The 27,840-nt window shown below is 39.2% G+C and overlaps 1 protein-coding gene across 4 annotated transcripts in view; it reads right to left on the bottom strand.

The window, feature by feature from the left end:
* The window catches only part of KLF12 (KLF transcription factor 12), a 449,527-nt gene that overhangs the window by 65,462 nt on the left and 356,225 nt on the right, over nt 1-27,840 (bottom strand). For all 4 annotated transcript variants that reach the window (XM_034936790.3, XM_008952787.6, XM_008952789.5 and 1 more), the window contains one exon: nt 13,427-13,489. In XM_034936790.3, coding sequence (XP_034792681.1) covers nt 13,427-13,489 — 63 coding nt within the window. The remainder of the gene's footprint in view (nt 1-13,426; nt 13,490-27,840) is intronic.

Genomic DNA, 27,840 nt, shown 5'->3' on the forward strand with positions numbered 1-27,840 from the left:
AAGAGATGATGAGGGCATGTGGGGTGAGGAAGAGCCAACACTGCCAAGAAATATTTAGGAGGAGGAATGCTGGACTCACTTGATCAAATAAATGTGGGTTATGACAGAGTTGGAGTTACCATGAGGTTTCTAGCTTGGGTGATTTTGTAGACGAGGAATGAGAAGACTGAGGTTAGGGAATATGAACAGATAGAATAAATGGCTCTTCCAATGCTAAAGTCTTCTTGTGGAAGAAAGACATCAGGGTACTTGGTGTTTTGGGAAAATGGGCCCTCATATATTAAGATCTATTTATTCAGTTGAAGTCAGATATCTCACAGAGCAGTCCAGGGCTGGACATCTACTGGGGGTAAGTGGCATCATTTTACAATGGGCTGCTGACAGCATGTGCACATGGGGTGAAGAAATTGGCTGAAACTTACAGGGTCCTTTGTACCCTGAGGACACACACAGGCAGCCTTAGATATATTCATACAGCTTCTGTCCAGTTTACCTATGGATTTATTTTATTTTTTATTTTTTACTTTTTGAGACAGAGTGTCACTCTGTTGCCCAGGCTGGAGTGCTCACTGCAAACTCTGCCTCCTGGGTTCAAGTGATTCTCCTGCCTCGGCCTCCTAAGTAGCTGGGAGTGCAGGCAAATGCCACTGCACTCAGCTAATTTTTGTATTTTTTGTAGCGATGGGGTTTTGTCATGCTGGCCAGGCTGGTCTTGAACTCCTGAGCTCAAGAGATCCATCTGCATTGGCCTCCCAAAGTGCTGGGATTACAGGCATGAGCCATCATGCCCAGCCACCTATTAATATTTGTGGCTCATCCACTGTACATTTTTACAGCCTCTAGTTAATGGTTTGCAGGCATTTTTACCTTCAGATTTTCTTCATCTCAAGAACTGTTCTGTCCGTTAACATCAAATAGACACACCCACACCACACACATGCACCCTGTGGTAACTATCATTTATATGCCAATGGCACCTACATTTACATCTACAGACTTGCCTTCTGCTCTAAATTCCCAACCACAACCACCAGTTGCTCACACTAAAACTAGGTGTCATCCTTGATTCTTCTCTTCATTTCCTTCCATAAGCAACTGCTGTTTACAGTTTTCAGAACGTATCCTAGTTGCACCCACTTCTCTCCTTCCGTGGATACCATTCTAGTCGTGGCTAGCATGTCTTTCTCCTCAGCCACAGCCTTGGCCTCCTCACTTATTCCCCTGCTCCCTTCCACATATTTTTTTTTTGTTTTTGAGACAGAGTCTTGCTCTGTCACCCAGGTGTGGCACGATCTCAGCTCACTGTAACCTCTGCCTCCCGGGTTCAAGCAATTCTCCTGCCTCAGCCTCCTAAGTAGCTGGGATTACAGGTGCCCGCCACCATCATTATGTATTTTTTTGTAAAAAATACAAAAATTAGTACTGGCTAATTTTTGTATTTTTTAGTAGAGATGGGGTTTCACTGTATTGACCAGGTTGGTCTCTTACTCCTGACCTTGTGATCGACCCGCCTTGGCCTCCCAAAGTGCTGGGATTACAGGTGTGAGCCACCATGCCCAGCCTCCTTCCACACTCTTACAGCCCTTTCTCCAACAAGCTGCCAGACTAAGGCTGAAACATACAACTCCACCACTTCACTCTCCTGCTCAAAGTCATCCGCGGTCCCCGTCCCACCCAGACTGCGGACTACATGTTTCTGCTCCCACCGACCTCTCTGAGCTGAGGTTGTTTCACGCTTCCCCTCATTCACTTGTCGTTCCTTGAATGTCCATGTTTGTTCCCATCTGAAGGCCTTTGTGTGAGCTGTTCCTAGCACCTGGAATAATGTGCCCAGACCCTCACCCAGATGGTTCCTTCCTGTCATTCAGCTCCCAGATGCCAAGTCACCTCCTTTCAAGAGGCATTTTCTGGCCAAACTCCTTGGATTGCTTTCTAGTCATCTCCAATCATATCCTCATTACATTTTCATCAAGGCACTTATCACTACCAGATGCTAGCCAGTTGTCACTCTTGCTCCACTACATGGTATGAAGTGGGGGCCGCGTTTGTCTTATTAAATACTGTGCCCCTAGAGCACAGAAAGTGGCTGGATCATTGCAGGCACAATAATTTTACTGAAGAGGGAACAGATGAATGAACATAAATATTCTGGAAAAGTGATAATGCTACCAAGTGTAAAAAAAAAAAAAAGTCAATCTCTGGCAATTTCAAAAGATAATCAGGTTTGTAAGTGACATAGAACTTAAATACTTAAATTGAGGATTAAAATTAAATACAGGCTAGGAGAAAATAAAAAAGACAAGCAAGTAAAGGCCCACATGGAAGCTAGGCAGAGAAGGGGCTCAACTAATGCATTCTAAGGAAGCAGAAGGGTGTAAGCTAGACAAGGAACACTCTGATTGCGATCCTCCCTTTCTAAAAGGTGTTGCTTGGATCTTCTTGTATTTTTTTGGAGCCCTTTTCTCCTTGAAAGCCATCATCAATAGCATTCAATCAAGCCTCCCACTCAGGAGAGGAGAGAGAGGCAGACATGGAAACTCACACACATATTCTCTTCATATTTTCTCACCTTTCTATGCCAATATGTTTTCCTTTAATGCTCCTGGAGGTACCCTTCACATAGAATACGATGTGAATAGTGCCCCCTGGGGTTGTGCAATATGGGTGTCCTGAAAAGAGAGAATAGCAAGCCAAATGTGGCAGCACCAAATTTCTGGCTACCCAGGCTTCTTTCCATTTAAAAAAATGCTCTGACAATTTTTTAAAATGTTAGGGCTACGTCTAATCAATTCCTAACACTCAAAATGAAAACAGGCTCAATTGCATATTGTTCTGGAGACTGGTGCTGCCACGTTTGTTTTTAGGTCTTGGCATAACTTAGGAGAGTCCCAGGGTCCTTTCCTCTGACTGGTGTGCCCGGGACCCTTGCCTCTCATCACGCAGGCCTCTCCTGCTGCTGGCCCTCTCCTGGGAGAAAGGAAAAGAGCATCAGCCACACAATTTGATGAGATCTGTAGTTTAGTGGTGCTTCTGAGAGTATATTTGAAAAAAGATAGCCAAGACTGTGGAAAACACATTCTCTATTAGCCATGGTAATGATGACTTCCAAATAACTGAGATTATATTGTACAGGATGAAGACTTTCAATAACTTAAGTTATTATGACCAGTAACAAGGCTACTGCTGGCAAAAAATGCAAAAACCCACCCAGGTCACCAAAATCTCATGAGGAATATGGAGACACTACTAATGGGGAGTGAAGGGAGATGGAATAAATCTCGTCTCACCTAGAGGCAGAAACTAAGTCACTTGGCTGCATTTCAGTTTAGGATTACATTACATCAATGTCTACTCAATAATTTTTGAGTATTCACAGCACATTCTCAAAATTTACCAACTTTTACCTCTAGGTGGCAGCAACTTTCCTCTGTTCTTCACATGGTTGCCTTTAGCCTTTGTCTCCTACCTTTAATACAATTCCATACTTCCTTGTCTTTCACAAATAAATGCCTTAAGGACTGTGCAGTTTGGGGAAGATTACTGTAAGTCACTTTCACTGTAAGAAATCAGTCCATTCTTCAGTTAAGCTACAAGGTTCTTCAAAGAGTACAATATAATTCAGATCTTCTTTCTCCATACCTATAAACTGCAAACTCTCAGAAAAGCAGCGTTTCTTTTTCTTTTCAGACCTCTGAGGAAAAAAGGCAATGAGTACAGGAATGGAAAAAGAGATGGAATTGGAGAGATTTCTATTTTACAAAAATATCAATTTAATCCTATGATATATCCATTTATGAGGGTGTTCCAAATACATTATAGGATGGAAGAGAAGATTTAAAGAATCACAAAAACATGGTAACATACAAGTACATATTTATGTAATGTATTGAACTGTAGTCCTACCTAAATATACCCTCTAGCTCAGAATTCTCAACTGTTAGGTTTAGGAAAGGCTCGAGAGACCTGAAGGAAATTATAGCCTTGTTTACCCAATGCTGGGTATGTCAATGAATGTCCTAGGTGGTAGTAAGAGATTCCTTTTACATAAAGTTGAAATTTGATTGTGGGCTAATACTTAGGGTTGATAAAGCACTTTCTCTTCTTTTTTTTTATTTCAATGGGTTTTTGGAGAACAGGGTAGTGTTTGGCTACATAAATAAAGTTATTTGGTGGTGATTTCTGAGATTTTGGTGCACCCATCACCTGAGCAGTGTACACTGTACCCTCACCACCCCCCCGACCCTTTCCCCCAAGTCCCCAAAGTCCATTCTATGATTCTTATGCTTTTGCGTCCTCATAGCTTAGCTGCCACTTATGAGTGAGAACATACGATGTTTGGTTTTCCATTCCTGAGTTACTTCACTTAGAATAATGGTCTCCTTTTACATTCAGATTGCTGCAAATGCTATTGTTTCATTCCTTTTTATGGCTGAGTAGCCTTCCATACTGTATATATACACCACATTTTCTTTATCCACTTGTTGACTGATGGGCATTTGGGCTGGTTGCATATTTTTGCAATTGCAAACTGTGAAGCACTTTCTTTCAAGGTGATGTTATGAAGAGTCTTACCTCTTGGGGATTCTTTCAAAACCTAATTTGAATAGTTTGGGTCAGATATCATTTATTTATTGACTTAAGATAAATATAAATATTATTTATCTTAAAGAGCCATAAAGACTAATTTAGCATAAGTGAGAAATTTATACCAGAACCCAGCTTGTAGATCAAAGCTTTATGCATTTCATAGGCAGTTCCTCTGTTTTCTGCCTATCGTATATGTGATATCACAATAACTACATATGTTTGGTTTTAAAGACTGCATTTTTAAATATGTGATGCCAAGTAGGGTTTTAGAGAAATGAAAGTTCAAAGTGATTAAGATCAACACTCTTAGGTTTCAAGGAGAATGGTGTCTATTTTGACTGAACATCCTTCATACATTTTGGCTATTCGATAACTAAGAGTAAGACCAAAGAGAAAGGACCTAGTAACTAATGATAGAGTGCTCTCACTTTCTAAAACATAAGGCATTATGGCCTTATGGAAAGCGTTAAAGCTTGTCATGGAAAAGCTACTACCCTTACGAGAGCTTTCAGGTAATTTAAAGGTAGGGCAAATTGATGGTTCTAATTTATAAAGAGTAGTCTTTCCCATCATTTTTTGGTACTAACACTTTTCCTTTGGGAAACTACTCCCACCTCATCTCATCTTTGTAGGATTGTAACCAAGGGCTGGGCACCTAACCCACGACCAATCATACTCTAGCTTCCTTTATTGTGATTATTGAGGAGGTGACACAGAGGAGCTAGAGCTGACCCCTCCCAGGCCTGTACCTGCTGATTAAATCTTGCTCCCTGGACCCTGGGTGCTGTCCTGCTGGCTCCTGTGTTTCCTGAGGCCCAGATCCTCTTCTTTACTTTTGTCTCCATATAACCTACCTTATGTCCTGAAAAATCACCTTTTGCTTAAGGCAGCCATATTCAGTTAGTTTCCATTACTTCCAACAAAAGAACCCCATCTATACAGCATACATTATTTGGGTGATGGATACTCTAAAAGCCCTGACTTCACCTACACAATCCTATGCATGTAACAAAATTACACTTGTATCTCATAAATTTACACAAAAAAAGAACTTCATCTGATAAAAGGGACTAAACTAAATGAATATTTAGACAGAGATAACGGCCACAAGTAGGCAGTGGATTTCAGCAGGGTCCTCGGCCCCTTAGCTATTAGTTAGCTGAGGGCTTATGTAAAATAGCTGTGACAAAACCTGTGTGATTCTGAGTTGGTTTAAATCTTTTTTATAAATATGCTGCACGCTATCTATTGCTCTCTTAAAACTAATTTAAAGAAATATATTATTAGGATACTGGTCTTACCTTAGGCAAATCTTGTACTATGCCAAGAAATGTAATAAATAGCTAGTTTCAGGGAAATTACTAAGAAACTTTATGAAAATCTGATGGTCAACTGAGAAAAATTATATTGAGGTAAGAATATGTTTGATTTTAAAATTGCTAGTTCACTGTCCATGTGTATACGGAGAAATCTCTGTAGCTAGAAAGATGACATTGCAAATGTGACCAGCAGATGAAAACCAGAACAAAACTGCTGGCACATGGAGCATTCCTGCAGGGAACCCCTTAAGATTTATTATCCTGAGCAGTATTTCCAGCATATGCATGAACACATTCAGATTTTTGATTGGGTTCCAATTTTAGTCATTATTCTTTCAAATGCATATTTAGAAGACAGCCATGGATTATAATTGATAGCCAATTTTTTCAGCCCAAATATATCCACTGAAAAATACTATGAAAGATGCAGAAAGGATGTGGCTTCTTTCTATATATATGAAATAAAATCCTTCTTCATTTTAAGTTGATATGTTAATTAAACATGGTTGGTACTGGTTCTATCACAGATACATATATTTTTTCATAGTGAGACACAGTCTTTTTTTCTGTATCAGTCATTTATGACTCCCCACATTCCCTTCTTCATGTTTCATTATGACATGACCATTGTTTTGAGTTTTAATTTTTCTTTTTTTTAGAGACAGGGGTTGGTCTTGCTATGTTGCCTGGGCTGGTCTTGAACTCCTGGGCTCAAGGGATCCTCCTGCCTCAGTCTCTCAAGTCTCTGGGATTACAGGAACCGGTCTACTGCACCCAGCCATTTTAAAGTTCTACATCTGAACAACTTTAAAAGGAAGAGGTTTGGGATGGAGAATAACCCACATCATACAATTTAAACCCCTATAAGAAGCAGTAGTTTAAGCAGCTTTGCTAGAGTAAATCATGATTTCAGACTGTGTGAATTTTAAATTTCCTCTGCTGTATAAAACCACCGTAAAAACAAAAATAGACAACAATAGACTACAAACCCCAGAATTACAAAGTTGTTTGGAATTGTTAACAATATTGCCTGTTCATGCTGTAATTAGTTAGTATGATGGAGATGTTTTATTACATGATAGCACCACACCTGGGTACAGTGTTGGGAAGATACCAGGAATCAACAAAGAGTACAATGACATGTCTTATGGGTTCACATGTTAGGTTTCCAATACAATATTAATATGGTTCTGAGCCGCAGGTTGATAAACTATTCCTGGGTTTTTAATATGAAAATGTCTCAGAAGTGGTTACCTTTATGGCCTCAGCATGATCTTACAGCCTTAATTCTCCTATAATTAGGGAAATAATTACAGAAAATTATCTACTTTAATTTTTTTCCCTTATATCATCTTTACTGTTACTAAAGAAATACTAGAGACAAAATCAGCTGATACCAGCAGGAATATAGAAACTACTTTTATCATGAATCTCTCTTGCTGAAATTCTGGGTGATAGAGAAGTTAAGAAAATTAGGCCAAAGTTCTTTCATACGGTCACTTTGGAAGACAGAACATAAGTCTGAAGTGTAAGTAACTGTCCCCAAGCTAAATTTGAGGAGGTAAAGTCATTAAAGAAATTAATAGGTGATACTGCATTATAGCAAAGAAAAGATGTGAATTTGGAGGGATTTAAAATGTAACACCACCCTGCAGGCACTTCTTTTTATTGTAATTCAGCACATATACAGAGAACTTGCAAGCAGGTTAATGATGACATCAACTATGGCCCATATTCCAAATCTCCTATCAAACTTTGGAGACAGCATGCTTCCAAACCAAACCTAAAGGTAACCTTCTGCGACTTATTTGCCAACACGCATGGCTTAAAAAGACCATGAAGGCTTTGCATTCTTGGAACTGGAATTTCCACATATTAAAGTCCATGCATAATATAATTTTTTCTCTGTAAGTCAAGAAGCAAGGCAGTGAAATACTCTAGTAATTAAAATAAAAAAATCAATATTATCTATAAATAATGAGCATGCAAGGATCTGTAAGATGATGAGTAAACATTTTGGCAGGGAGTAAGTGCCACATACTGGTGTGAGGAGCAATGTCTTCATTAAGCTTCTCCTATTTCTCCTTGCTCTCCCATCCCATCAATCTAATGGGAATTTCCTAGGCAAAAGCCTTCTGCTTAGCTTGTAATGAATTAAACATTCACATTTCTCTTACTCTCTGCACAGGTGGACAACCGCCACGTCATGGAAAGACTACTGGATACGCATGCAGAGGCCTGGATGAACAGGCACAGAGAGGCTTGGATTTATGCCTAGGTTTGGCATGTAACGTTTTTGTCTGGGGGCCTCCATTTGTAAGGTAAGGAGGTTGAACTGCGCTTGATGATGCTTGCATTCCCTTTATAGCCTTGAAGTTGGTAATTTGGAAATGCTCTGTCCCTCCTCAAAAGACTGTTCTACATTAGATTTCTGAGAGATTTCCAATATCTACAACTTCAGTGCCTTCCTCTGTTAAGGAAAAAGGTTTAAGCAAGAAAGAATGTTCTCATTTTTATGACAAAACTCTCCAAGTTATATCCCTCAAAAAGATTCCATGAAGTCATGTCTAACATTTGCAACTGTATGAATATAAATATTTAAGTTCACTGTAGCACCATACATCCACACTAAAACATTAAAGTGTGAAAAGGCTCTTCCTGCCCTCCACAAAAATTTGTGACACAGAACTTTTTCACACCCAAATGTGAAAAATGATTCACACCCAGAATGCATCATAATTTGCATAGAGACCTCATTAACACTGGAGACTTTTTGTGTATATAGCTACATAAAATCTTAGGCACATTAGTAATAAATAAATAATAATAGAGACTGGTAGTGGCAGCATCCAATTGGTTAGAGAAAACTACAAAATTACTTCTATTTTACTAATGACAATTCCTACATATATAGTTTTTTCAGAGAGTCTTGCTCTGTTGCCCAGGCTGGAATGAGGTGGCACAATCATACCTCACACTGTAGCCTTGAATTCCTGGGCTCAAGGCTCCTGCTTCAGCCTCCTGAGTAGCTAGGACTACAGGTGCATACCATCACGCCTGGCTAATTTTAAAAGGAAATAAATAGTGAGCTGGAGTCTCACTATGTTGCCCAGCTGGTCTTAAACTCCTGGGCTCAGGCAATTCTTTAGCTTCAGCCTCCCAAAGTGCTGGGATCACAGGTATGAGCCACCACATTTGGCCAATGATTACTATTAATAACGCTGTATTTCCTATGTTATCATATAAATAGCCCATAAAGTTTGTATTATGTGACTCCCACTACCACTGTTACACAACAGCCCTTGATACTGGTTTTAGGTACAAAGCACAATCACTACCACCACCATTATCAAGCAACGACACATGCCCAAGTCCTTTAAAACCTTAAAAATGGAGCAGGATAGAGCAAGAAGTGGAGAGGAAAAAAGAAAGTGAAAATCTAAAGATGGAGCATATATAAATGTGCACGTCTTTAGAATACGAACATGGATTCTGGAAATTTCTGGAGCCTTAAGTCAAGTGCAATAATTGGTTCACAGATATTTCCCACTAAACACCACCCTGTCCTATGCCAGCCTACACAGACACACCAAAATGTAGCTTAAAGATTTCTCTTATATCTTTAGGACTAAAACAGCTGAATATGACCTGGAAACAGCTGCTCTCCTGTGGGTCTGATATTAGGATATAATCATTTCAATTAAAAAGATCTGCCAAGAATAAAAGTCTATCTTCACATTCAACTCTCTAATAAGAATTTTCCACATTTGGCTCAAATGCAGAAAAATAGATTTTTTTCTGGCATTACTGTATGCAAGAAAGAGTGGCAAATATTCTAAAAATGGTTTATAACGTGAAGGGTAGTAGAATATGTCACTTCAAAATTTGCCACTTCAGCATAAGAATTATTATGAGCTACAGGCAATGAAAAAGGAGGAGACACAAGAAAAAGTCTCTGCTCTCCTTCTTTCTACCAGGAAGGGCAAGGCAATTCTTAATCACTGGAGACAACTCCCCTATATCAACCCAGAGATGGCATCAGAGGAATCTGCACAACACATCTCATTATCCCTTATTTCCCATTAGTTTCTCCCGTTTATTTACCTTCCTACAATTGCACGCCCTCGAGGCTCAAAATCCTTTTCCTTTGTCTTTTTCACTTCTCTAAAAAACTGTGTTTTTGTTGTTGTTGTTGCTAAGATGCTCTAAAGGTCCAAGCTCTAACCACCCCTCTGGGTTACTCATGCCCATGTGTGTATGTAAATACACATGTTAATAAACTTCTGCTCATTTTTCTTTGTTAATCTGTCTTTTGTCAGTTTAATTTACAGGGCCCCAGCCAATAAACCTAAGATGGGTAGAAGGAAAAGAGGTTTTTACTTCCCTACCACAGTCACTGGAGAAAGGAAGGCATGCTCACTTCCATTTAGGGACAAGGGTGAAGGTAAAGAGGAGCGGTCTGATGAAATAGAGAATGAAATTCACACGACCAAACCCCAAAGGCTTCATCAATCTTCAAATCAGTAAATGTTCCTAGTGCATGGTGGTACTGAGGGGACAAACTTTCTGATGAACAGAGTTTATGTCTGGCCTGGCTTGCTACCTTTAATTAATTCAATACTAAATGAGTTGTACAATGATCTGGTATTTGTTATTGGGGTGCTAATATACCCGCAAGAAGTTCTTATTGCCATTCTTTAATCCCTTGGAGTTAGCAGACAGTTATAGCAAGCCTGAATCCACTCCAACATATGTCGTTGGGCCTCTTAGGCCCTGGCACTCTCGTTTCCTCCCTGGGTATGTACAATATTACCACACTTTCAATTCCAGTGGATTTTGTTTGCCTTATACAGATATTCTTTTTCTTCAGCTCCAGAGGAAATGTTCCCAGATTAATAAGGCCAGCAGATGCTGCCTCTCGTAACAATATTATGCAAAGAAAAATGCTAGTTAAAAGTTTAAACTATCTTAACTCAATAATAAACACTAGTTTGGGAACTCAACAACAGCCATAGGCTTTCCCAACCTACTGATATTCATACCTTACCTATACATACCTTAATAGTGTTAAGTTGGAGGCTTTTCTTCTTTTCCTGAACTTTAATTACTTATTTGATGAACACAATTTTTTAATTGATTGGGGTATTTGCTAAGCTACCTTCACAAAAATCACTGTTCCTAATTCTCAAATACAGTGTTTGCAGGTTGAACCCAAGCCAGAGCCAAGCTAGTGTTGAACTTGACATGTAATCCTACAAATTACCCAGTTGATAGATGGGGGACAGCAACTATCACTTTCCCTTCCTCTTCATTGCCAGCGTGAGTCTTTAAACTTTCTGAATTTTCAGGGCCAATATTTCACTAAGAAATAATAAGTGTTTATCACTTTACTAGAAGTACAGGCTGGGTGATTCATGGGGCTTCTTCCTAGCCAGGTGATTTATTTCCATATACTAGACTCACAGTATTTACCTAAGGAAGATTCAAGGTAGTATATATCATAGAAATCTTAGCTAGCTTATGACCAAATAACGTACACGTATTAAATCCATGTATGCTCCTACTAGAGTCAATTTGGAAATATCTCCAGGTCTTTCTATGCGTGCATCAATCTATAAAGGAAACACTAGCTCAACTCTGCTTTTCTTACTAATTCTAGGTCTTTGCTCAAAAGCTTTCTTCTTTGGGATGGATTTTCTGACGGCCTTGTTCCTTCCTTTATATTTCACCCCCTCCCAAGTATGAACTCTCAAATTAGTCTTAAATAAAGCTGCTAACTTCTCCTTCTAAACATTGTATTATAAATATATCTCCTTAGAGCTTTACCCACATTGTATATTATGTGCTTGTGTGATGTCGTATATGTGCCTGTGTATGTGACATTACACACACATACACACACACGTCTGCCCTGCAAGACAGGTAGGCCCTTGAGGATAGAAACCATGTTTTATTTATCTTTCTAATCTAGTGCTTCTTACAGTGCCTGGGACTGTAAATCAATGTTGCTGAATAAATAAAAGTTGAATTTTCTCAAGGCTAGTAGTAAACATCACTTTTGTTTTCCATGGATTACTTCTCTGGAGATACAAGTGGTTTACAATTACTAAACAAATAACATGCTATGAATTATGCAGGAACATCATTACTTCAATACTTCAGAGAGGAAAAGTCAAGAAAAGAAACTCTGTTATTTACTCCATGTTTTACATTTAGCCATTGAGAACCAAGTTATGGAAACTGGATCTCATACCTGACAACTCTGTACTCTACCCATTAGCTTGTGGCGTGTGATAAGTCAAGAACAGATCTGATTTGTCCCTTTCCTTTCACATAATGATCATCATATTATTACTCCCTTAGCTTTTCAGGCCAGACAGGGGATAACATGCTTTAGCAATGGTAAGAGACGAGGAAGGATGCCCCGGCTCTGAGGCAAGGTATAAGCAAATGCCTCTGTGCCCCATTTCCCCCTCTGTGAAAAAGAAAAGCACAATATTTAACAACATCGCCAAGCTATTGTGAGAATTAATTAGATTTAGTGGGGGAAGGGAGGTGAGATGATTAGGCATGATTCAAATTCAAAGTGTCATTATTTTGTGTCTAAAAATAATCTTGATTTAGGAATAAAATTAATTTGGAAGCTCAATCTTTGGTAATCATCTTCCCATACTTAAAAAAAGGCATAGTTTTAATCAAAATCTCATTCTAACTATAATTCAATGAAGTAAAAATGGAATTTCCATTCATCTTTGAAGTAATACAGCCACAGTTCATTTTTTTCTTTTTAGTTTTTCTTTTTTTTCCTTAATAACACATTATGTGTTAAAAGGTTAACTTTGTGGAATGGAGTAATATAAACAAATACAGATATTGAGCCTACTTTTTTTGTTGTTTCGCATGAAATATTTGTGAAACACTTTAAATCGCTTCTCTAAAGAATCGATAAGCTATGTTTTCTGGTTGAAATAACTTTTCAGGTTGTTTCTGCAAAATTCCATCTATATTTTTGTTCAAGAACTCATCAGTTAAAGAAGATCTTAGTACTCCCCAAATTAAAAAAAAAAAAAATCCTGGATATTTAAGGCTATGGCAAGGAAAAAAAAAATCACTGAGTTCGTTGTAATCCCCAAAACTAATGTAACAGATTCATTAACTGTGGAAATCTTCATGAGAAGTTGAAGTTGGTATCTGAGAAATATCTGGGTCTATGTACCTTCGAAAAAAAGGAAAACATTCTTTAAAATAGGTAAGAGTTTATAATCTTGGGAACTTAGATCATATCTGTTAAAAAAAAAAAAAGTTACACTCAGGGTTTTTGGTGAATGAAGAGTTTGGGCTGGAAAGGAACTCTATCAATATTTATTTCGAACTGTCCAGAGGAAAGGAAGACCGCATAGTCCAGTTAGCAGGTATGTACTTTGTATAGAGAAGTAGGACTAATTCTCTTAATTTTAACATAAGCCCTATTAAAGTTTCCCGTAAGACCTACAAATACTCATATTAGACTGTATACTCACCAAGGAAACTTTTGATTATTCATTCGATTTCCCCGGACCCTTGATACTGGGGACGGATGTACCCTGTAGACAGATAAGAATAATCCAGTCATTGAAAAAGCATATTCCCAATTGCAAATTTTAAAAAATGGCATGTTTTATAAATAATTTCTTTTAGAATTGCTTAATACAAAATCCCCAGAACTTGAACCCCTCTTAGTAAATGATGCAATTAAATGCCTACGCCTGCAAATCTGTGGTCCTTTTTTCCTTCTTAACCACTCTCAAGACAACAGGTCTGTCATAATGTTCACTCTGAAGACTCCCGGAGGCAGGACTGATGCATTCATTCAGTCCAACAAAAGTGACTGAATACCTAACCCTTGCCAGGTACAAGGGTGGGTAAAAGTTATCTAAGGTATGGTGCCTGAGTTCAGTGAGCCCTCTTTGTACCTGTTCCCATGAGGGTGGGCACAAAGAGGTGTCTAAGTGCCCTCTCCTTCATTCTACCACATTTAAAACTCTAGGAAGCAAACACCGTTATTCAAATGTGCTGTGACAGAATCTGCGGGCACAGGGAAGGAAGGAAGGGTGAACAGGTACTCCTAGGAGGAGTACATTCTGGAAGTGATGTGCTACACTGGACTTTGAAGAAAGTAAAGTCAATTCAAAATTTTAGCCAAATAAAGGAGAAGTGAAGAATATATTGCTTTCCAAGCTTCCAGGATTGGACTTATCCACTGGAAACAGCTTAAAGTTTCCGGGAACTGCTGTTATCTTCTAATCAAAGCCTAGCTAGTAAACCTCCGCCTCTTTGTGGGTCACTAAGCGGCAAAACAATACGCCCTACTTCCGGCTGCCAGCTTCCTGTTATGGTCTGTCTTTAGCCAGGATTTGTGAGATCCAAGCAGTCTTAGCTTGTATTACCTTCACCCTTTATGCTTCATACATTGCTCTTATTTACAAGAAAAAAAAATGGGGATATAAAACTGGTCTTAAAGTCCAGTTAGAATCAAGGTTTGTAAGAAACCCAGTTCTCTGTAGTTGTTTAATAAGTGAAAATCATTCCAAAACAGATAATGCAGTTCCAGCCCCGCCTAAGGGCCAACTGCAGTCTTTCCCTAAACCCAGAGCCAGACTGCACTTTGCACTCGGAAGGCTTATTTCTTCCAACATCCCTTATTAACATTCTTTTCCTCACAGCGCTTCTCAATGGCTGCTGCAGCTGAGCTGCTCAGCACAGATTTTCTGCCCGGCATGGGGGAGGGGGTGTTAATTATGCAGAAAGATGGAGAGAGGCCAGACAGCCCCTCTGGTGAACTGTCTCATTCAAGCACGGCCCACTTCCTGCTGTTTTGCAGCTACAAGGATCACCTGTTGGTCTCGGCGTCCAGCCAAACTGGGGCCTAGTGGAAATGACAGACTCAGCTAGAAATGAAAGCCAGTTCATAATCCAGTATCCTAAATTGGACAAAGAGGGGGAAAATGCAATAAAAGTAGTACATAAAAATTATACGAAAGGTAGCAAGCGTAATTTTTTCCTCTTTTATTCTTTTACTTTTTTACTTTCTGTCTGCTTGAAATACAATCCTTAAAATGGATATTTGAGCCAAAAAAGTTCTCCCCAGTTAAAGCCCCCTGACCTAAGAGGAAGTGCAGAAAATTCTCCTGAACTTTCCCTATACCCTCACTGGGGTATCAGAATCCTAACTATTTAAATAAAGTTTAATCAGCCCCAAATACTCACAGTTCTTTAATTTGTCCTCTATCTTTTACACATTTACTTTTTATATTGTCCCCTCCTTAACCCTAGGAGTACAAAGAAACTATTTCATCATGAAAATTCCACTGGGTGAAGTTTAATGACAGAAGTATTCTCTTATTGATGCTGTTTATTGCATATATTAGTGAAGAAAAAGAGGGTCTGTTTAATCCATAATTACAACATTCTCTAGGTATTTGTATCTTTTAGGAAAATTTCACTGATCCACAGATCAAATACTGCAAATGGAGAATTTCTATAATGGTTTAGCAGTCTCAGGAAAAGAATTCCTTAGGAAAGTCTTTGGAAAAGAAGTCCTGATTGTATATATGAACAAATAATTACAAGGTTTCCTAAATTAAAAAGGTAAATCAACAAAGCTTTATTTCTGTCCTCAAAGGAAATAAGTACACTGATAACTTGGCACATACTTCATCTGATAAAGTAGACCATAAGCCTTGCACTTCACCAACCCCCTATATTTTATTTCTTCAAAAGGATATGGCATGTTTTTTTGAGCTCAGTCTTTAACCTGTGACACTTTTTGCCATCTTCTGCCTTCTTTCCACATATAGAAGCCAGGCAGGTAGCAACGTCAAAACCTCTGTAGGAGAAACCACCACCTAATCTGCATGTCATGCATTATTCATGACCTCCTGATTCTTGCACCTGCATCTAGGCAGGAAGCTTGCAGGGAATGTTCATTATTCTTCCCTTAGCCTCACACAGGCTCGATTACTGCTAAGCCACTTTGTTCTGTAACTATGGGGTTCAGGCCTTAGTACTAACTGCTGGATGTGGAAAGAAAAAACACCACGCTGAACAAAAGGGCAATCTTGGTTGTTGTGTAACATGTATTGAATGTGCTCTTCTGAGACTGACAGTTTGTCAGGTAGAAATGCTCACATTTGGTGATTTACATTACATAGACAACAGGGAAGCTATACCATTAGGGCCATGTGTACCAATTGTTCTATTTATATACACTTACTCATCTGGAGCAGAGAGCATGGTTTATAATTTTACCCAGTGCAGAGCTTAATTTAGCTTTCTTGCTAAGCATATGAGAACTTTTTAGATGACTTAATACAAAAACGGCTCTTTCTTCTTTGGGTATAAGCACCAAAGAACCTGACTCTCAAAACCTTGCATCTTAATGACTGCCATTTATAGTTAATCAAGAGAATACCATCACTCTGGTTTTCAATGTTTTCATAAACCTACCTGAATGGCACCCCCTGGTGACTGGAGGTGGGATGCAACATCTTGATCCCCAACACAAATCATCAGCACTCATGAATTGCTGGGGGAAGGATACTGGTCCCACTTTACTATCTGCACCACAGAAAAGCTGTGATAACTTAATGCAATCTTATCATCCCAAATGGAATTAGGATGAAGTGGTTAAGAGTGAAAATTGTGTGATCAGCCTGCCTGACTGAATCCCAGCTTCACCGTTTACCAACAGTGTCATCTTTGGGCAAGTTATTTAACCTCTCTGTGCCTCAGTTTCCTCATCAGGGCAAATGGAGGTAATAATGGGGCCTATTACCTAGGGCTGCGAGGTTTAAATCAGTTAACAGCTAAAAAATCTTTAGAATGGTGCTCAGTACTTAGGAAGCAGTCAATACATGTTAGCTATTATCACTAGCAGTGCTGATTAGACATGAAAGGATGGGAAGTCAGAGGAGAGAGCTGGACTACCCAGGTAATTCCAGGGGATTAAGATTACAAATCTGCTCTACAGAGCCTGCAGTCTTACCTACTGTGCTTATACAACTTTACTAAAGGAGAGAAAACAAACCAAGAAATAAATATGGGCAGAATAATACAAACCAAAAACTATGGCTTATAAGGTATGGCTTACTCTCAGGCAGCTCATTTTTCTGCTCTTTATTAGAAGACCTATCTTCTGTGTACTAAACTGCACAGTATTTAAGTTATGACCCATTCAAGAACAAGACAGTAATCACGGCAATGCAAATTTGCACCCATTTACAGAGCCCTTACTATTTGCTTGGTATCATGCTAAATAATTAAGACATATTATCTTAATTTATCCTCATGTCATTACTGTCCACATTTTATCTTTGAGAAAACAGGCTTAGAAGATTAGGTAACTTGCTGGGGTCACGTAGGTAGTAAAGAGAAAAGTCAGGATTTAAACACAGGTACGTCTGACCTGTCTGACCTGTCTTACATCATGGATGATATAAGATTATTATCTGATACTTATATATATTCCCTCCACCCAGCCCAGAGGATGTAATAAGATGAATTAGCACCAGGGTCTTAAATAGGAAATTTTCCATGTATTTAAGCCCAATTGAACATTTTATAATATAAGTAGATATAAAGTGGAAGTAATGGTTTTCTTGGACTAAACATGAAGCATGTGGGTACTTATAAGAAGTACAGTCATAATAATATACTTTCTCTCTTTAATTGTTTATGAATGTTCCTTGTTATATTAGCATTGCTATTTAAATACATAATGTACAACACATGTAAATTGTAGAGGGCAGAAATTAATCCTAGCTATAGCCATGCTTCCTCACATTCCATTTTCTCTAGAATCCAATGTAGTTGGTATCCACACCGCTCTGATGAAACCGCCCTCATCACAGCCATCAATAGTCTCCATGTTTGCAAATCTAATGGTGAATTCTCAGTCCTCAACTTCTCAGCAGCAACTGACATAAATTATCACTCCATCCTTGAACAGCTTCTTTACTCAGCAGCCAAGACATTCTTCTGGCTTTCCTCCTTTCTTTCTCCTTTGCTTGAACCTCCTCCTCTCATTCTTTCAAACTCTAAATGTTGGCATGGGCTAGTTGTCACTGTCCTATAACCTTTCCTCTCCACTATTTAAACTCACTCTGTAGCTAAAAGAGGTTCCAACTGAGCTACCATCATGACCTTCCCATCCACATCATCACGACTCCCAAATGTCTACCTCCAGCCTTAGATCTTCTCTGAAAACCAGACCCAGGTTTCTTAATATCAACCTTTCTCTGAAAGAAACAAACAAAAAAAAGATGTTCCTTCCGGTATCTTCTCAATTTCAAAAATGGTGGAATTATTCACTCAGTTGCTCAGGCCAAAAACCCTTAGAATAACATGTGAGTCCACTTGTGCTCACACCCCATAAGTTAGAGAGGCTGTTTCATACTGAGAAGAATGAGAATAAATGATTATTCCACAGACCAATGAAATCTTTCTTGTAGGACATTACTCATCTAGCAAGATGAGATATTTTATACCAAGATTATAAGAAATTATTATGTACAAATACGTTCTTTTTCTAAAACCATTTAGGTTATATAATCATTAACCTATATTTTAATTAGGTTAATGATTAAATGATTATCTATACATTGTGCAAAGCATTAAACATAATACATACTTTAACAACTCAGTTTACTACTGAGTTTACTACTTTGCTGAAGAAAAGATTAACCTAAAATAATTCCACAATTACTAAATATCAGAATTTTCCTATGCAGAATTATATAAAAGATAATTTAAAAATAATTCTTGGTATTGCTTTCTTCTTACACTCGGTTGTACTGAATACAAGTTCTCCTGATTATTTACGTTACTCTAGATGTTATTTTATTATAAACACACTACCCATGACCAAATAAAAATATGAGTGTGACCAGTGTTTAAATTCAGTGGGCCTATTTTATTCTCAGGTTTTCCTCAGGCCAGTGATTAAATGACTATTAGAAATGCCATATATTTTTAAAAGGTTCTCCATCCGCCTTTATACTAAAATTTCTCTCATGAAAAGCCATTTATGTTACTTTTAGAAAAGTGGGCTGAACTTAAATATCATATACAATTAATATGTGAACTTTTTTTTTTTTTTTCTGAGATGGAGTCTTTCTCTGTCACCCAGGCTGGAGTGCAGTGGTGCCATCTTGGCTCACTGAAACCTCTGCCTCCCTGGCTCAAGCAATTCTCCTGCCTCAGCCTCCTGAGTAGCTGGGATTACAGGCATGCGCCACCTGTAATGGCTAATTTTTGTATTTTTAGTAGAGATGGCGTTTCACCATGTTGGCCAGGATGGTCTCCAACTCCTGAACTCAAATGATCCTCCTGCCTCAGCCTCCCAAAGTGCTGGGATTACAGGCGTGAACCACCATGCCCAGCCAGTATGTGAAATTTTTTTTAACTGCTTACTATAACTCTTATTCTAATGTCATAGACACTGAAAGAGAGAAGTTAAACTGTGCTAAAAATATTACATTTTGAAGGAAACATTAATTTCTGATATACACCAACAGAATGAGGAATTCTAAAAAGAGCATTTGGTGTGCAATTATAATGTATTAATTAATCCTGGCCCTATCTCCCACCATCCCCACTTGCTCTCTCTGGGGCAGTGACACTAGATGTTCTCCTCTCTCCCTGCTAAGCTGATTAGCTGATGCTCAACTGTAAGATGCCCTCCCTAACCTCCAGGTCTTGGTGAACTTGCTCTTAGTTCTCATGGCACGGGGTACTTAGCATGGGTTAACTCAAGATTATATTTGTTAGTATGTTTAGTTTATTTAACCTGTCTCTCCAACTAGACAGCATATTCCAGGGGACAAGGGAACTTTTCTCTTTTTGCTTACTGTCATATCTCCAGTACCTGGTACTAAAGTAGGCACTCAATAAATAGCTGTTGTATTATTGGCCTGATTTTCCTACTAAACTACAACTTCCAGGATGGATGCAATGACCATGTCTGTCTAATAAACTATTGCATCCTCAGAGCTTATCATAACACATTGTTCACATATAATAAACATGTAGCATAGATGCATAAACATTTGCTAAACAATGAGTATAGAAAAATATAAAAATGTTTTATGTTTAGAAATCTGAGCAATCTCAGTGAATTTACTGAAAACCTCCAGAGCACCTAAAGCATCAGTAATTGAACATTATTAATTCAATCCAACAAACTTCACTCAACAGTTACTATATGCGAGGTCTTGCATTGTAAGCAAAATAGGATCCCTGCCCTCAGGCAGCTTACAGTCCAGTTGAGATAAACAGGTAGTAACTATTACAAAATAAGATAGGAAAATTAGAAGAGATTTCAAATTTCATAAAAGTTAAAACAGGGTTAGAATGAATTCAAACTGTGAAATACCGGAGAAGGTTTCCAGGAGGAAGAGACTTTTAGGCTAGGACAAAAAGAATAGGTACAATTTTCATAGGCAAAATTGAACAATGGTAGGAAAGCACTCCAAGAAGAGGAGCTAAGTTACTCACCTAAGTATGAAAGTGAATTCAACGTATGAGGTGAATAATATGGCATGGCCAGAGGGGAGAGATTCTTGCAAGTATTTGCGGGAGACAAGCTTGATGTTAAGATGGGATTAAGATGCACATATCAATACATAAATGTCTAAGGAGTCGGGAACTGGGTCACAGAGCTGTGCAGCCACGTCAGCCTTTCTTCTATTGCTCAGAGCCATATATACAACCTGTCTATCTTTTACTTAACCAACACTTATTGTGCACCTATTACTTACTCATTAATTCAAATATTAGTTGAATCTCTACTGTGCCAGGCACTGTTCTAAGTTCTTAAGTGTGTTCCAGGCTCCTATGTGCTATGAAGTGTGTGAGGGGAGGGGATGCTACAAGGATTCAAACACAGTTCCTGACTTGAAGAAGCCAGCACTGCAAGGTGAGCTTAGACAAATAATTGACCATGATGGTGCCATGTGATAAACAGCTGCAGGGGCAGATAAACGGCCATGGGGCATCTGAATTAAGCTTTGGAGTGAACATGGGAGTTTCCGTAGGACAATGAAGGAGGTACACTTTAAAGGACACATTTCTCAGATGTGGAAAAGGAAAGGGGAATTCTGGAGATATGAAAAAGCACCAAAGGGTAGGAACGTGTCCAATAGCAAAACCACAAATTGGTGTAGACAACCAGAGGGAAAGGTTTAGCGAGCCTGGAGGGGCAGGAGATTACAGGTGTTGTGTGTTGTGGTAAATGGTTAACTCAAACAGAATTAAAGGACAGCCACCAAAGGATTTTAAGATTGGAACTGGCACAGTCGGATTTGTATACCAGAAAAATCACCTTGGCAGCAGTACAGAGGGTGGTCTGAGGGGAATGCAAGGCACAGGAGGCCATGGGAGGACACCTGCAATAATGTCACAAAGCGGGATTCAGATGGACACAGCAGGAATGACGGTGGGTCGAGGGAGGAGTGAGAAGAAGATGGACACAGATCAGGCGTATCTGCAGGATCTGGTCTAAGTACATGTGAGGTGTGGGTAAGTGAGGCAGAAGTAAGGTAACAATTTTTGGATGACATCCAGGGTTCTGATGTGGGTAATCAAAGAAGCCAGTATAGGGAATAAAGGAGGAGGATCATGTTTCTGGATTAAAAAAGAATACAAGTTTTTAACTGTCAGATGCACATACACATCTGGGGTTCAGCAGACAATTCTGAGAAGAGCTAGAGACCTGAGTATCCTTAGCATATAAATCATAGGTGAGCCCTGAGCTTCATGGAGGCAGAATTTAAGTGAGAAGACCACCAGACCAGGGCCAGGACCCCAGAGAACAGGACATCTTCTCGATTGACTTTAAACCTCTCTTCCCACTCATTCAGAGAATACCAGGGATCTCACTGGATGGAAGGTTGGAGTTTCATGACTCATTTCAGGCTCATATGATCTCATGACCAACGTCAGGACAGAAAAGAGAGTGTCTCCACCCTTTCTTCGATGTCAGAAAGGCAAAAAACAATCTGCTTTTCCTTCAGTGTTGCTTTGAGCAGTCATTAACACCAATATCAATTCTGTTACACAACCCAGAAACCCAAGAGTTACCCTGGTCTGAACTCTTTCCATATCCACAAACAGGGATGGCTATGACACTATGTCCATTCTATCTGTGTTCCATTTCCACAGTTACCCACCTATTTTAACCCATTCCTCTTTTTTAAGACCTCCCCTAATCCCTTGGCTGCACTATAGCATAGTGATATTTTTCAGCTCCACTGTCCCTTTAATGGCTTTCCATTGCTTCTGAAGTTGACCCAAATCTCAACACGGCCCGAATGCCTATCAGCCAGCCACTCACCTCTCCAAGCTTCATGATGCTACAACATCCCCTTCTGTTTTCTGTTTCTTGCTCTCAGCTCAGTGTCTGTGCACATGCTGGTCCTTTTATTCACAGCCCCCCTTACCAGCCCCACCTAGTTTACTCCTACCCCTTCCTCAGCTCCGCAGTTCAAATGTCACTTCTCTCCCTCCAACTCACCCAACTGGATCATGTCTCCACCTTACAGATTCTCATCATTCCCTGCATTGCCCTTCATAGCACTTAGAAGGCTTATAATTATATGGAGAGTGATTATTTGATAAAAAGTAAGAACTATTTCTCCCTAGCTCACCACTTTATGCCTAGTACCAGGCTGTATGTCCAATACAAAGTAGGCACACATTACATACTGCTCTATAAATAAAAAGAGATGATGAGAACTCACAATAGTAGTCTTATTTTTCCTAAAGATGTGTTGCTGCAATAATCTGGAAAAATAAGTAAGTCAATATATGTGTGTGTATACATATACAAACTATATATACACACACACACACACACACATACATATATATATATAGATTATACATTAAAAAGATATTAGTACGAAATGTAAGAGAAGGTGACTGAAAAATGATGTACCTTAAAGAAAAGCTTTGGCCCTACAGGAGATGTGGGTTCTTTGGACCTGCATCGGCCCACACCTGGAACCATCCCAAGCCAGAATGTCAGGGCAGATCCATCCGTCACTTCCTCACCACCATAGAAATTAGTGGACACAGTGGGAAAACTGGTGAAATCCAAATGAGGTCAGTAGTTTTGTTAATTGTTCGAGCAACGATAATTTATCGGTTTGAATAATTATACTATGAGGATGTAAGATATTAACATTAGAAAAATTGGGTGAAAGGTATATGTGAACTCTCTATAATAATTTTGCAACTTTTACATTCTCAAGTTATTTCAAAATAAAATAATTTTCAAGTGCCAGGGCTTTGCTGGGATAATAATATAAGCAATACAGATCTATTAGAAATTATTTTTTCTGTATTTTATTTTGTGATAGAGTTTTTCATTCAACAGTTATTATCAATAACAATCTATACATGTTTACAAATATAAAGTATATGTGTGTGTGTCTGTGTGTGCATATATATGTACCTTCTCTCGCATTCTTTTTTTTTTTTTTTTTTAAGATGGAGTCTTGCTCTGTAGCCCAGGCTGGATTACAATGGCACGATCTCAGCTCACTGCAACCTCTGCCTCCTGGGTTCAGGTGATTCTCCTGCCTGGGCCTCCTGAGTAGCTGGGATTACAGGTATGTGCCACCATGCCTGGCTAATTTTTGTATTTTTAGTAGAGACAGGCTTTTGCCATATTGGCCAGGCTGGGCTCGAACTCCTGACCTCAGGTGATCCACCCACCTCGGCCTCCCAAAGTGTTAGGATTACAGGCATGAGCCACTGTGCCCGGCCTATCACTCTTTTTTCAAAGTAAAAACTGATTAATTCCACCTTTATTTTCATGGTTTTCTGCATGAACTGAGTACAGAATTACTAATAAATGGAATGCTGAAGAGTGGTAGAAAGAAAAGAGTAAAAGAAAAAGAGATGAAGGCATTTTCAAAGGTTGATAAAATAATGCTATGGTAAGTTTTGGGGAAATTTAGATTATGTGTACAGAGAAATACAACCTATATCATGGAACTGACATTTATCTAGGTTATACAGATCCCAAATTTTGCTTTGACCTGAGATATCCTGATAATTGCTTCAATTTTCCACTTTCCTTTTCATGGATATAAATATATTATTTTTCAGTGTTCAGTAAATGGTACATTAAGGTTCTAGTTCTTTATTACATGAACTGAACTACTTTATTTAGTTGTTAGAGTGGATTGAGTTGGAGACACTTCATGAACTGGCAGACATTCTGATTGGTAGTTATGCTATTAGTCCCACTGGTAACACCATTTATTTGGTGAGCTCTGTTGAGAAAAAGTAATAAGTAGTCGAGGAATTACTTCAAATGCCTTTGCTATCTCTGGCTGCATTAATTTTGAGATGCCTCATTTAGGCTATAAAAAGAGGCAAAGTTAAAGTATATAATACAGACATTCTGTCATCTCAAATTGGACCTATTACAATTTAGCATTCTCTCAAGAAGGTGTTATAGCTCACTAAGCTGTACCATTTTTCCTTTGAACAGAACAAAATTTTACGTCGTTTGGTTCACAGGCATAATGAAAATGGCATAAACTAGATTCTAAAGATGATAAGCCATCTCTAAGGAAAAAATGTAGCTTACATTTCACTTCCAATAAAATTTCAAATGCTAGAAAACTTTCAATCTATAAATTAAATGTGACTATTATTATTATTTAAAATAATGTGTTAAAAAGAAATGGATTTATGTAGGTGTGTGTGTATTTAAGTCTCAGTTTGTTTTTCTTTAAGTGGACACCAAATAAATCAAAAGGAATGGTATCCAAGAGATGGATTCAGTACTGAATCACAGAGCGGTCTGATCCGTAAACAGCTGTAGTAGCAGTTTCCTCACTGCCAATACTGACAGCCAAGAAGCTTGGAGAACTTCAAGGCAAAGAAGCCAGGACCTGACCTACCAGCTTATACAGAGACACTTTATTTCAGGCCTTGGCATCTGAGTGTAAGAGCTGCCAAACACATAAATCAGTACCCACAAGGCTAAAGGTACTTGTGGAGATTGGCAAGAAGCTTATGAAGTATCACACGCCAGCCCACCAATAGGATTGGACAAATAGCAATGCACCCACCATACAAGCACTTTCAAAATGCACCGGGACTCTCACATTTGACCAACATCATTTATAGTAGTCACATTCAAATTCACTGTTCTCCCCTCTGCCCCACTTCCAGCCACTGGTGTTTGGTTTCCACTGCTTCATGTAGGACAAGCCAAAGAGGGTACAGAGTTTACCCTGCAGAAACACATATTGGTTATTATTGGTTATTATTAACAAAATAGCCAAATTAAAGCACATCTGGTTGTTATTTTGGTTATTTTTGGTATGAATCACTACATCATTGTTCTGGTTGCTTATGAAGCACTCTACCATTGTGATTTTAAAAAAATACATGAACAGGAAGGAACTGATTAAAATGCACCTGCCAATCAATTTAGGTTAATACTAAAGAAAAACTAAGACATAGCCTCTGATCTTAAAAAAAGACAACAGTCCAATTGGGGAAGTATACAATAGTCTCAGAAAGGCTGAACAACAACAACATAAGATTAAGAACACCCAATTCTGCAAATAGAAGAAGAGTTGGAAGGCAGCAGACAACTAAACAGTAAAGAAATCATGGAAATATGATTACTTCGAGAGGTCAGAAGAGAGAAAAATTCCTTCCAGTGAATGGTGTGAGATTTGGGCTGGGTGTCCTAAGATACAGCTTTTGTGCAGGCATGGAGAGGCAGCCAGGTATATGAGTGAAGAAAGACGTATGTGCAAAAAGGAAGAGGGGATGATTGGTTGAGTGCATGACTACCTTAATGGGAAGAAGGAGTTCATGCTAAGGGGGTACATCCCAGAAGGTACAATGTCCTTGATGATGCAATCGATGTTTTGAGATTTTTCTCTCTTGAAAGTGGAAGATTTCGCTTCAGATGAATAACATACAAGATAGTGTCATATAAGAATTCAGTGGCGGCTGGGCATGGTGGCTCACGCCTGTAATCCCAGAACTTTGGGAGGCGGAAGCAGGCAGATCACCTGAGGTTGGGAGTTCAAGACCAGCCTGACCAACATGGAGAAACCCTGTCTCTACTAAAAATACAAAATTAGCCGGGCGCGGTGGCACATGCCAGTAATCCCAGCTACACAGGAGGATGAGGCAGGAGAATCGCTTGAACCCGGTAGGCAGAGGTTGCGGTGAGCCAAGATTGCGCCATTGCACTCCAGCCTGGGCAACAAGAATGAAACTCCATTTCAAAAAAAAAGAAAAAAAAAAGAATTCAATGGCAAACGGGTGTGCAAATGGACTAGAAATGAAAAAGACTAATATCTAGGTAATCTTTCCCTTCCTCCTCTTTCCCTCCCTTACTCTGTCTTTTTTTAAAAGAAAACAGAAGCCTGGGCACGGTGGCTCATGCATGTAATCCCAGCACCTTGGGAGGCCGAGGCGGGCAGATCACCTGAGATCAGGAGTTCGAGACCAGCCTGGCCAACATGGTGAAATGCCATCTCTACCAAAAATACAAAACAATCAGCTGGGCATGGTGGCGCATGCCTGTAATCCCAGCTACTTGGGAGGCTGAGGCAGGAGAATCGCTTGAACTCGGGAGGCAGAGGTTTCAGTGAGCTGAGATCATGCCACTGCACTCCAGCCTGGGTGACAAGACGGAAACTCTGTCCAAAAAAAAAAAAAAAAAAAAAAAGAAAACAAAACAAAAGCCATAATTTTGTATGTTAAGTCAAAGGAGCCAATGGAAAAGGAGCTCCTGAAAATGCTTGAGGGAAAAATTGAGTGACATAGAAAAGGCATGACAGTGTTCCATGACACTTGGCAGTTACACAAACACAAGTGTTTTCCTAAAGCAAGAGCTTCCATGAACTTTGTACTGTGCTAAGAGTTTCTTTTTTGTTTTTCTTGAGACAGGGTCTCCCTCTGTATGACTCCGGTCATAGAGGCTGGAGTGCAGTGGTGCAATCACGGCTCTGCAGCCTTGACCTCTTAGGCTCAAGCGATCCCTCTGCTTCAGCCTCCCAAGTAGCTGGGACTACAAGCGCCTGCCACCACGCCCCGCTAGTTATTTTATTTTTTGTAGAGATGAGGTGAGGACTCCCTGTGTTGCCTAGGCTAGTCTCGAACACCTGGGCTCAAGTGGTCTGCCTGTCTCGGCCTCCCAAAGTGCTGGGATTACAAGCGTGAGCCACTGCGCCTGGCCTGTGCTAAGAGTTTCACTAGAGAGCCTCACCAAACAACAGCCTGTCATGCAGGTATTATTCTCACTTTGCAAACGAGAAACGCAAGCTTAGAGAGGTTATGTACCTAATCCAAGGTCACATACCATGGTTGAAACTCAAGTCCAGGCCTGAGGGACTCCCATGCCACACTCTTAAACAACACCTTACTTTGTTTTAAGAGCAAAGAAGCAGCTCTTTTAAAAAATGTTAAGTAGACATAAGCTAGAATGATAGAATGTGTGGCAAATATTATAGTTTCATATTTACCAAACAGTGATGCTGTTTGCAGTTGAGGATTATGTTTAGAAGTCATAAACTAGTCTGGGCTATTTAAATGACCATCTAATTTATCAATACACAGCATATAATATACATATTAGTCTGCCTATGTGTTGTTTAATAAAAAATTAATTATCTGGTCTTTGCCCTGCTTCCTGACACAGAGCTCCTAAAACCTTTGGTATTTTTTAAGTGACTGGAGTATCTTTTTTTATTCATAATAAACCTCCTTTGACCATGCCTTGGTTTATGTTAATGAGATGACATATGGCAGAACCCCCTAGAGAGTTTCAGGTTTTTAGCTCCTCACCAGAAACAGGGTTAGAAATTTCAGCCCCAACCTCCAACTTCTAGAAAGGGGAGAGAGGCCTGGAGAG

The sequence above is a fragment of the Pan paniscus genome, chromosome 14 (genome assembly GCF_029289425.2).
Source record: "Pan paniscus chromosome 14, NHGRI_mPanPan1-v2.0_pri, whole genome shotgun sequence".
Lineage (NCBI taxonomy): Eukaryota > Metazoa > Chordata > Mammalia > Primates > Hominidae > Pan > Pan paniscus.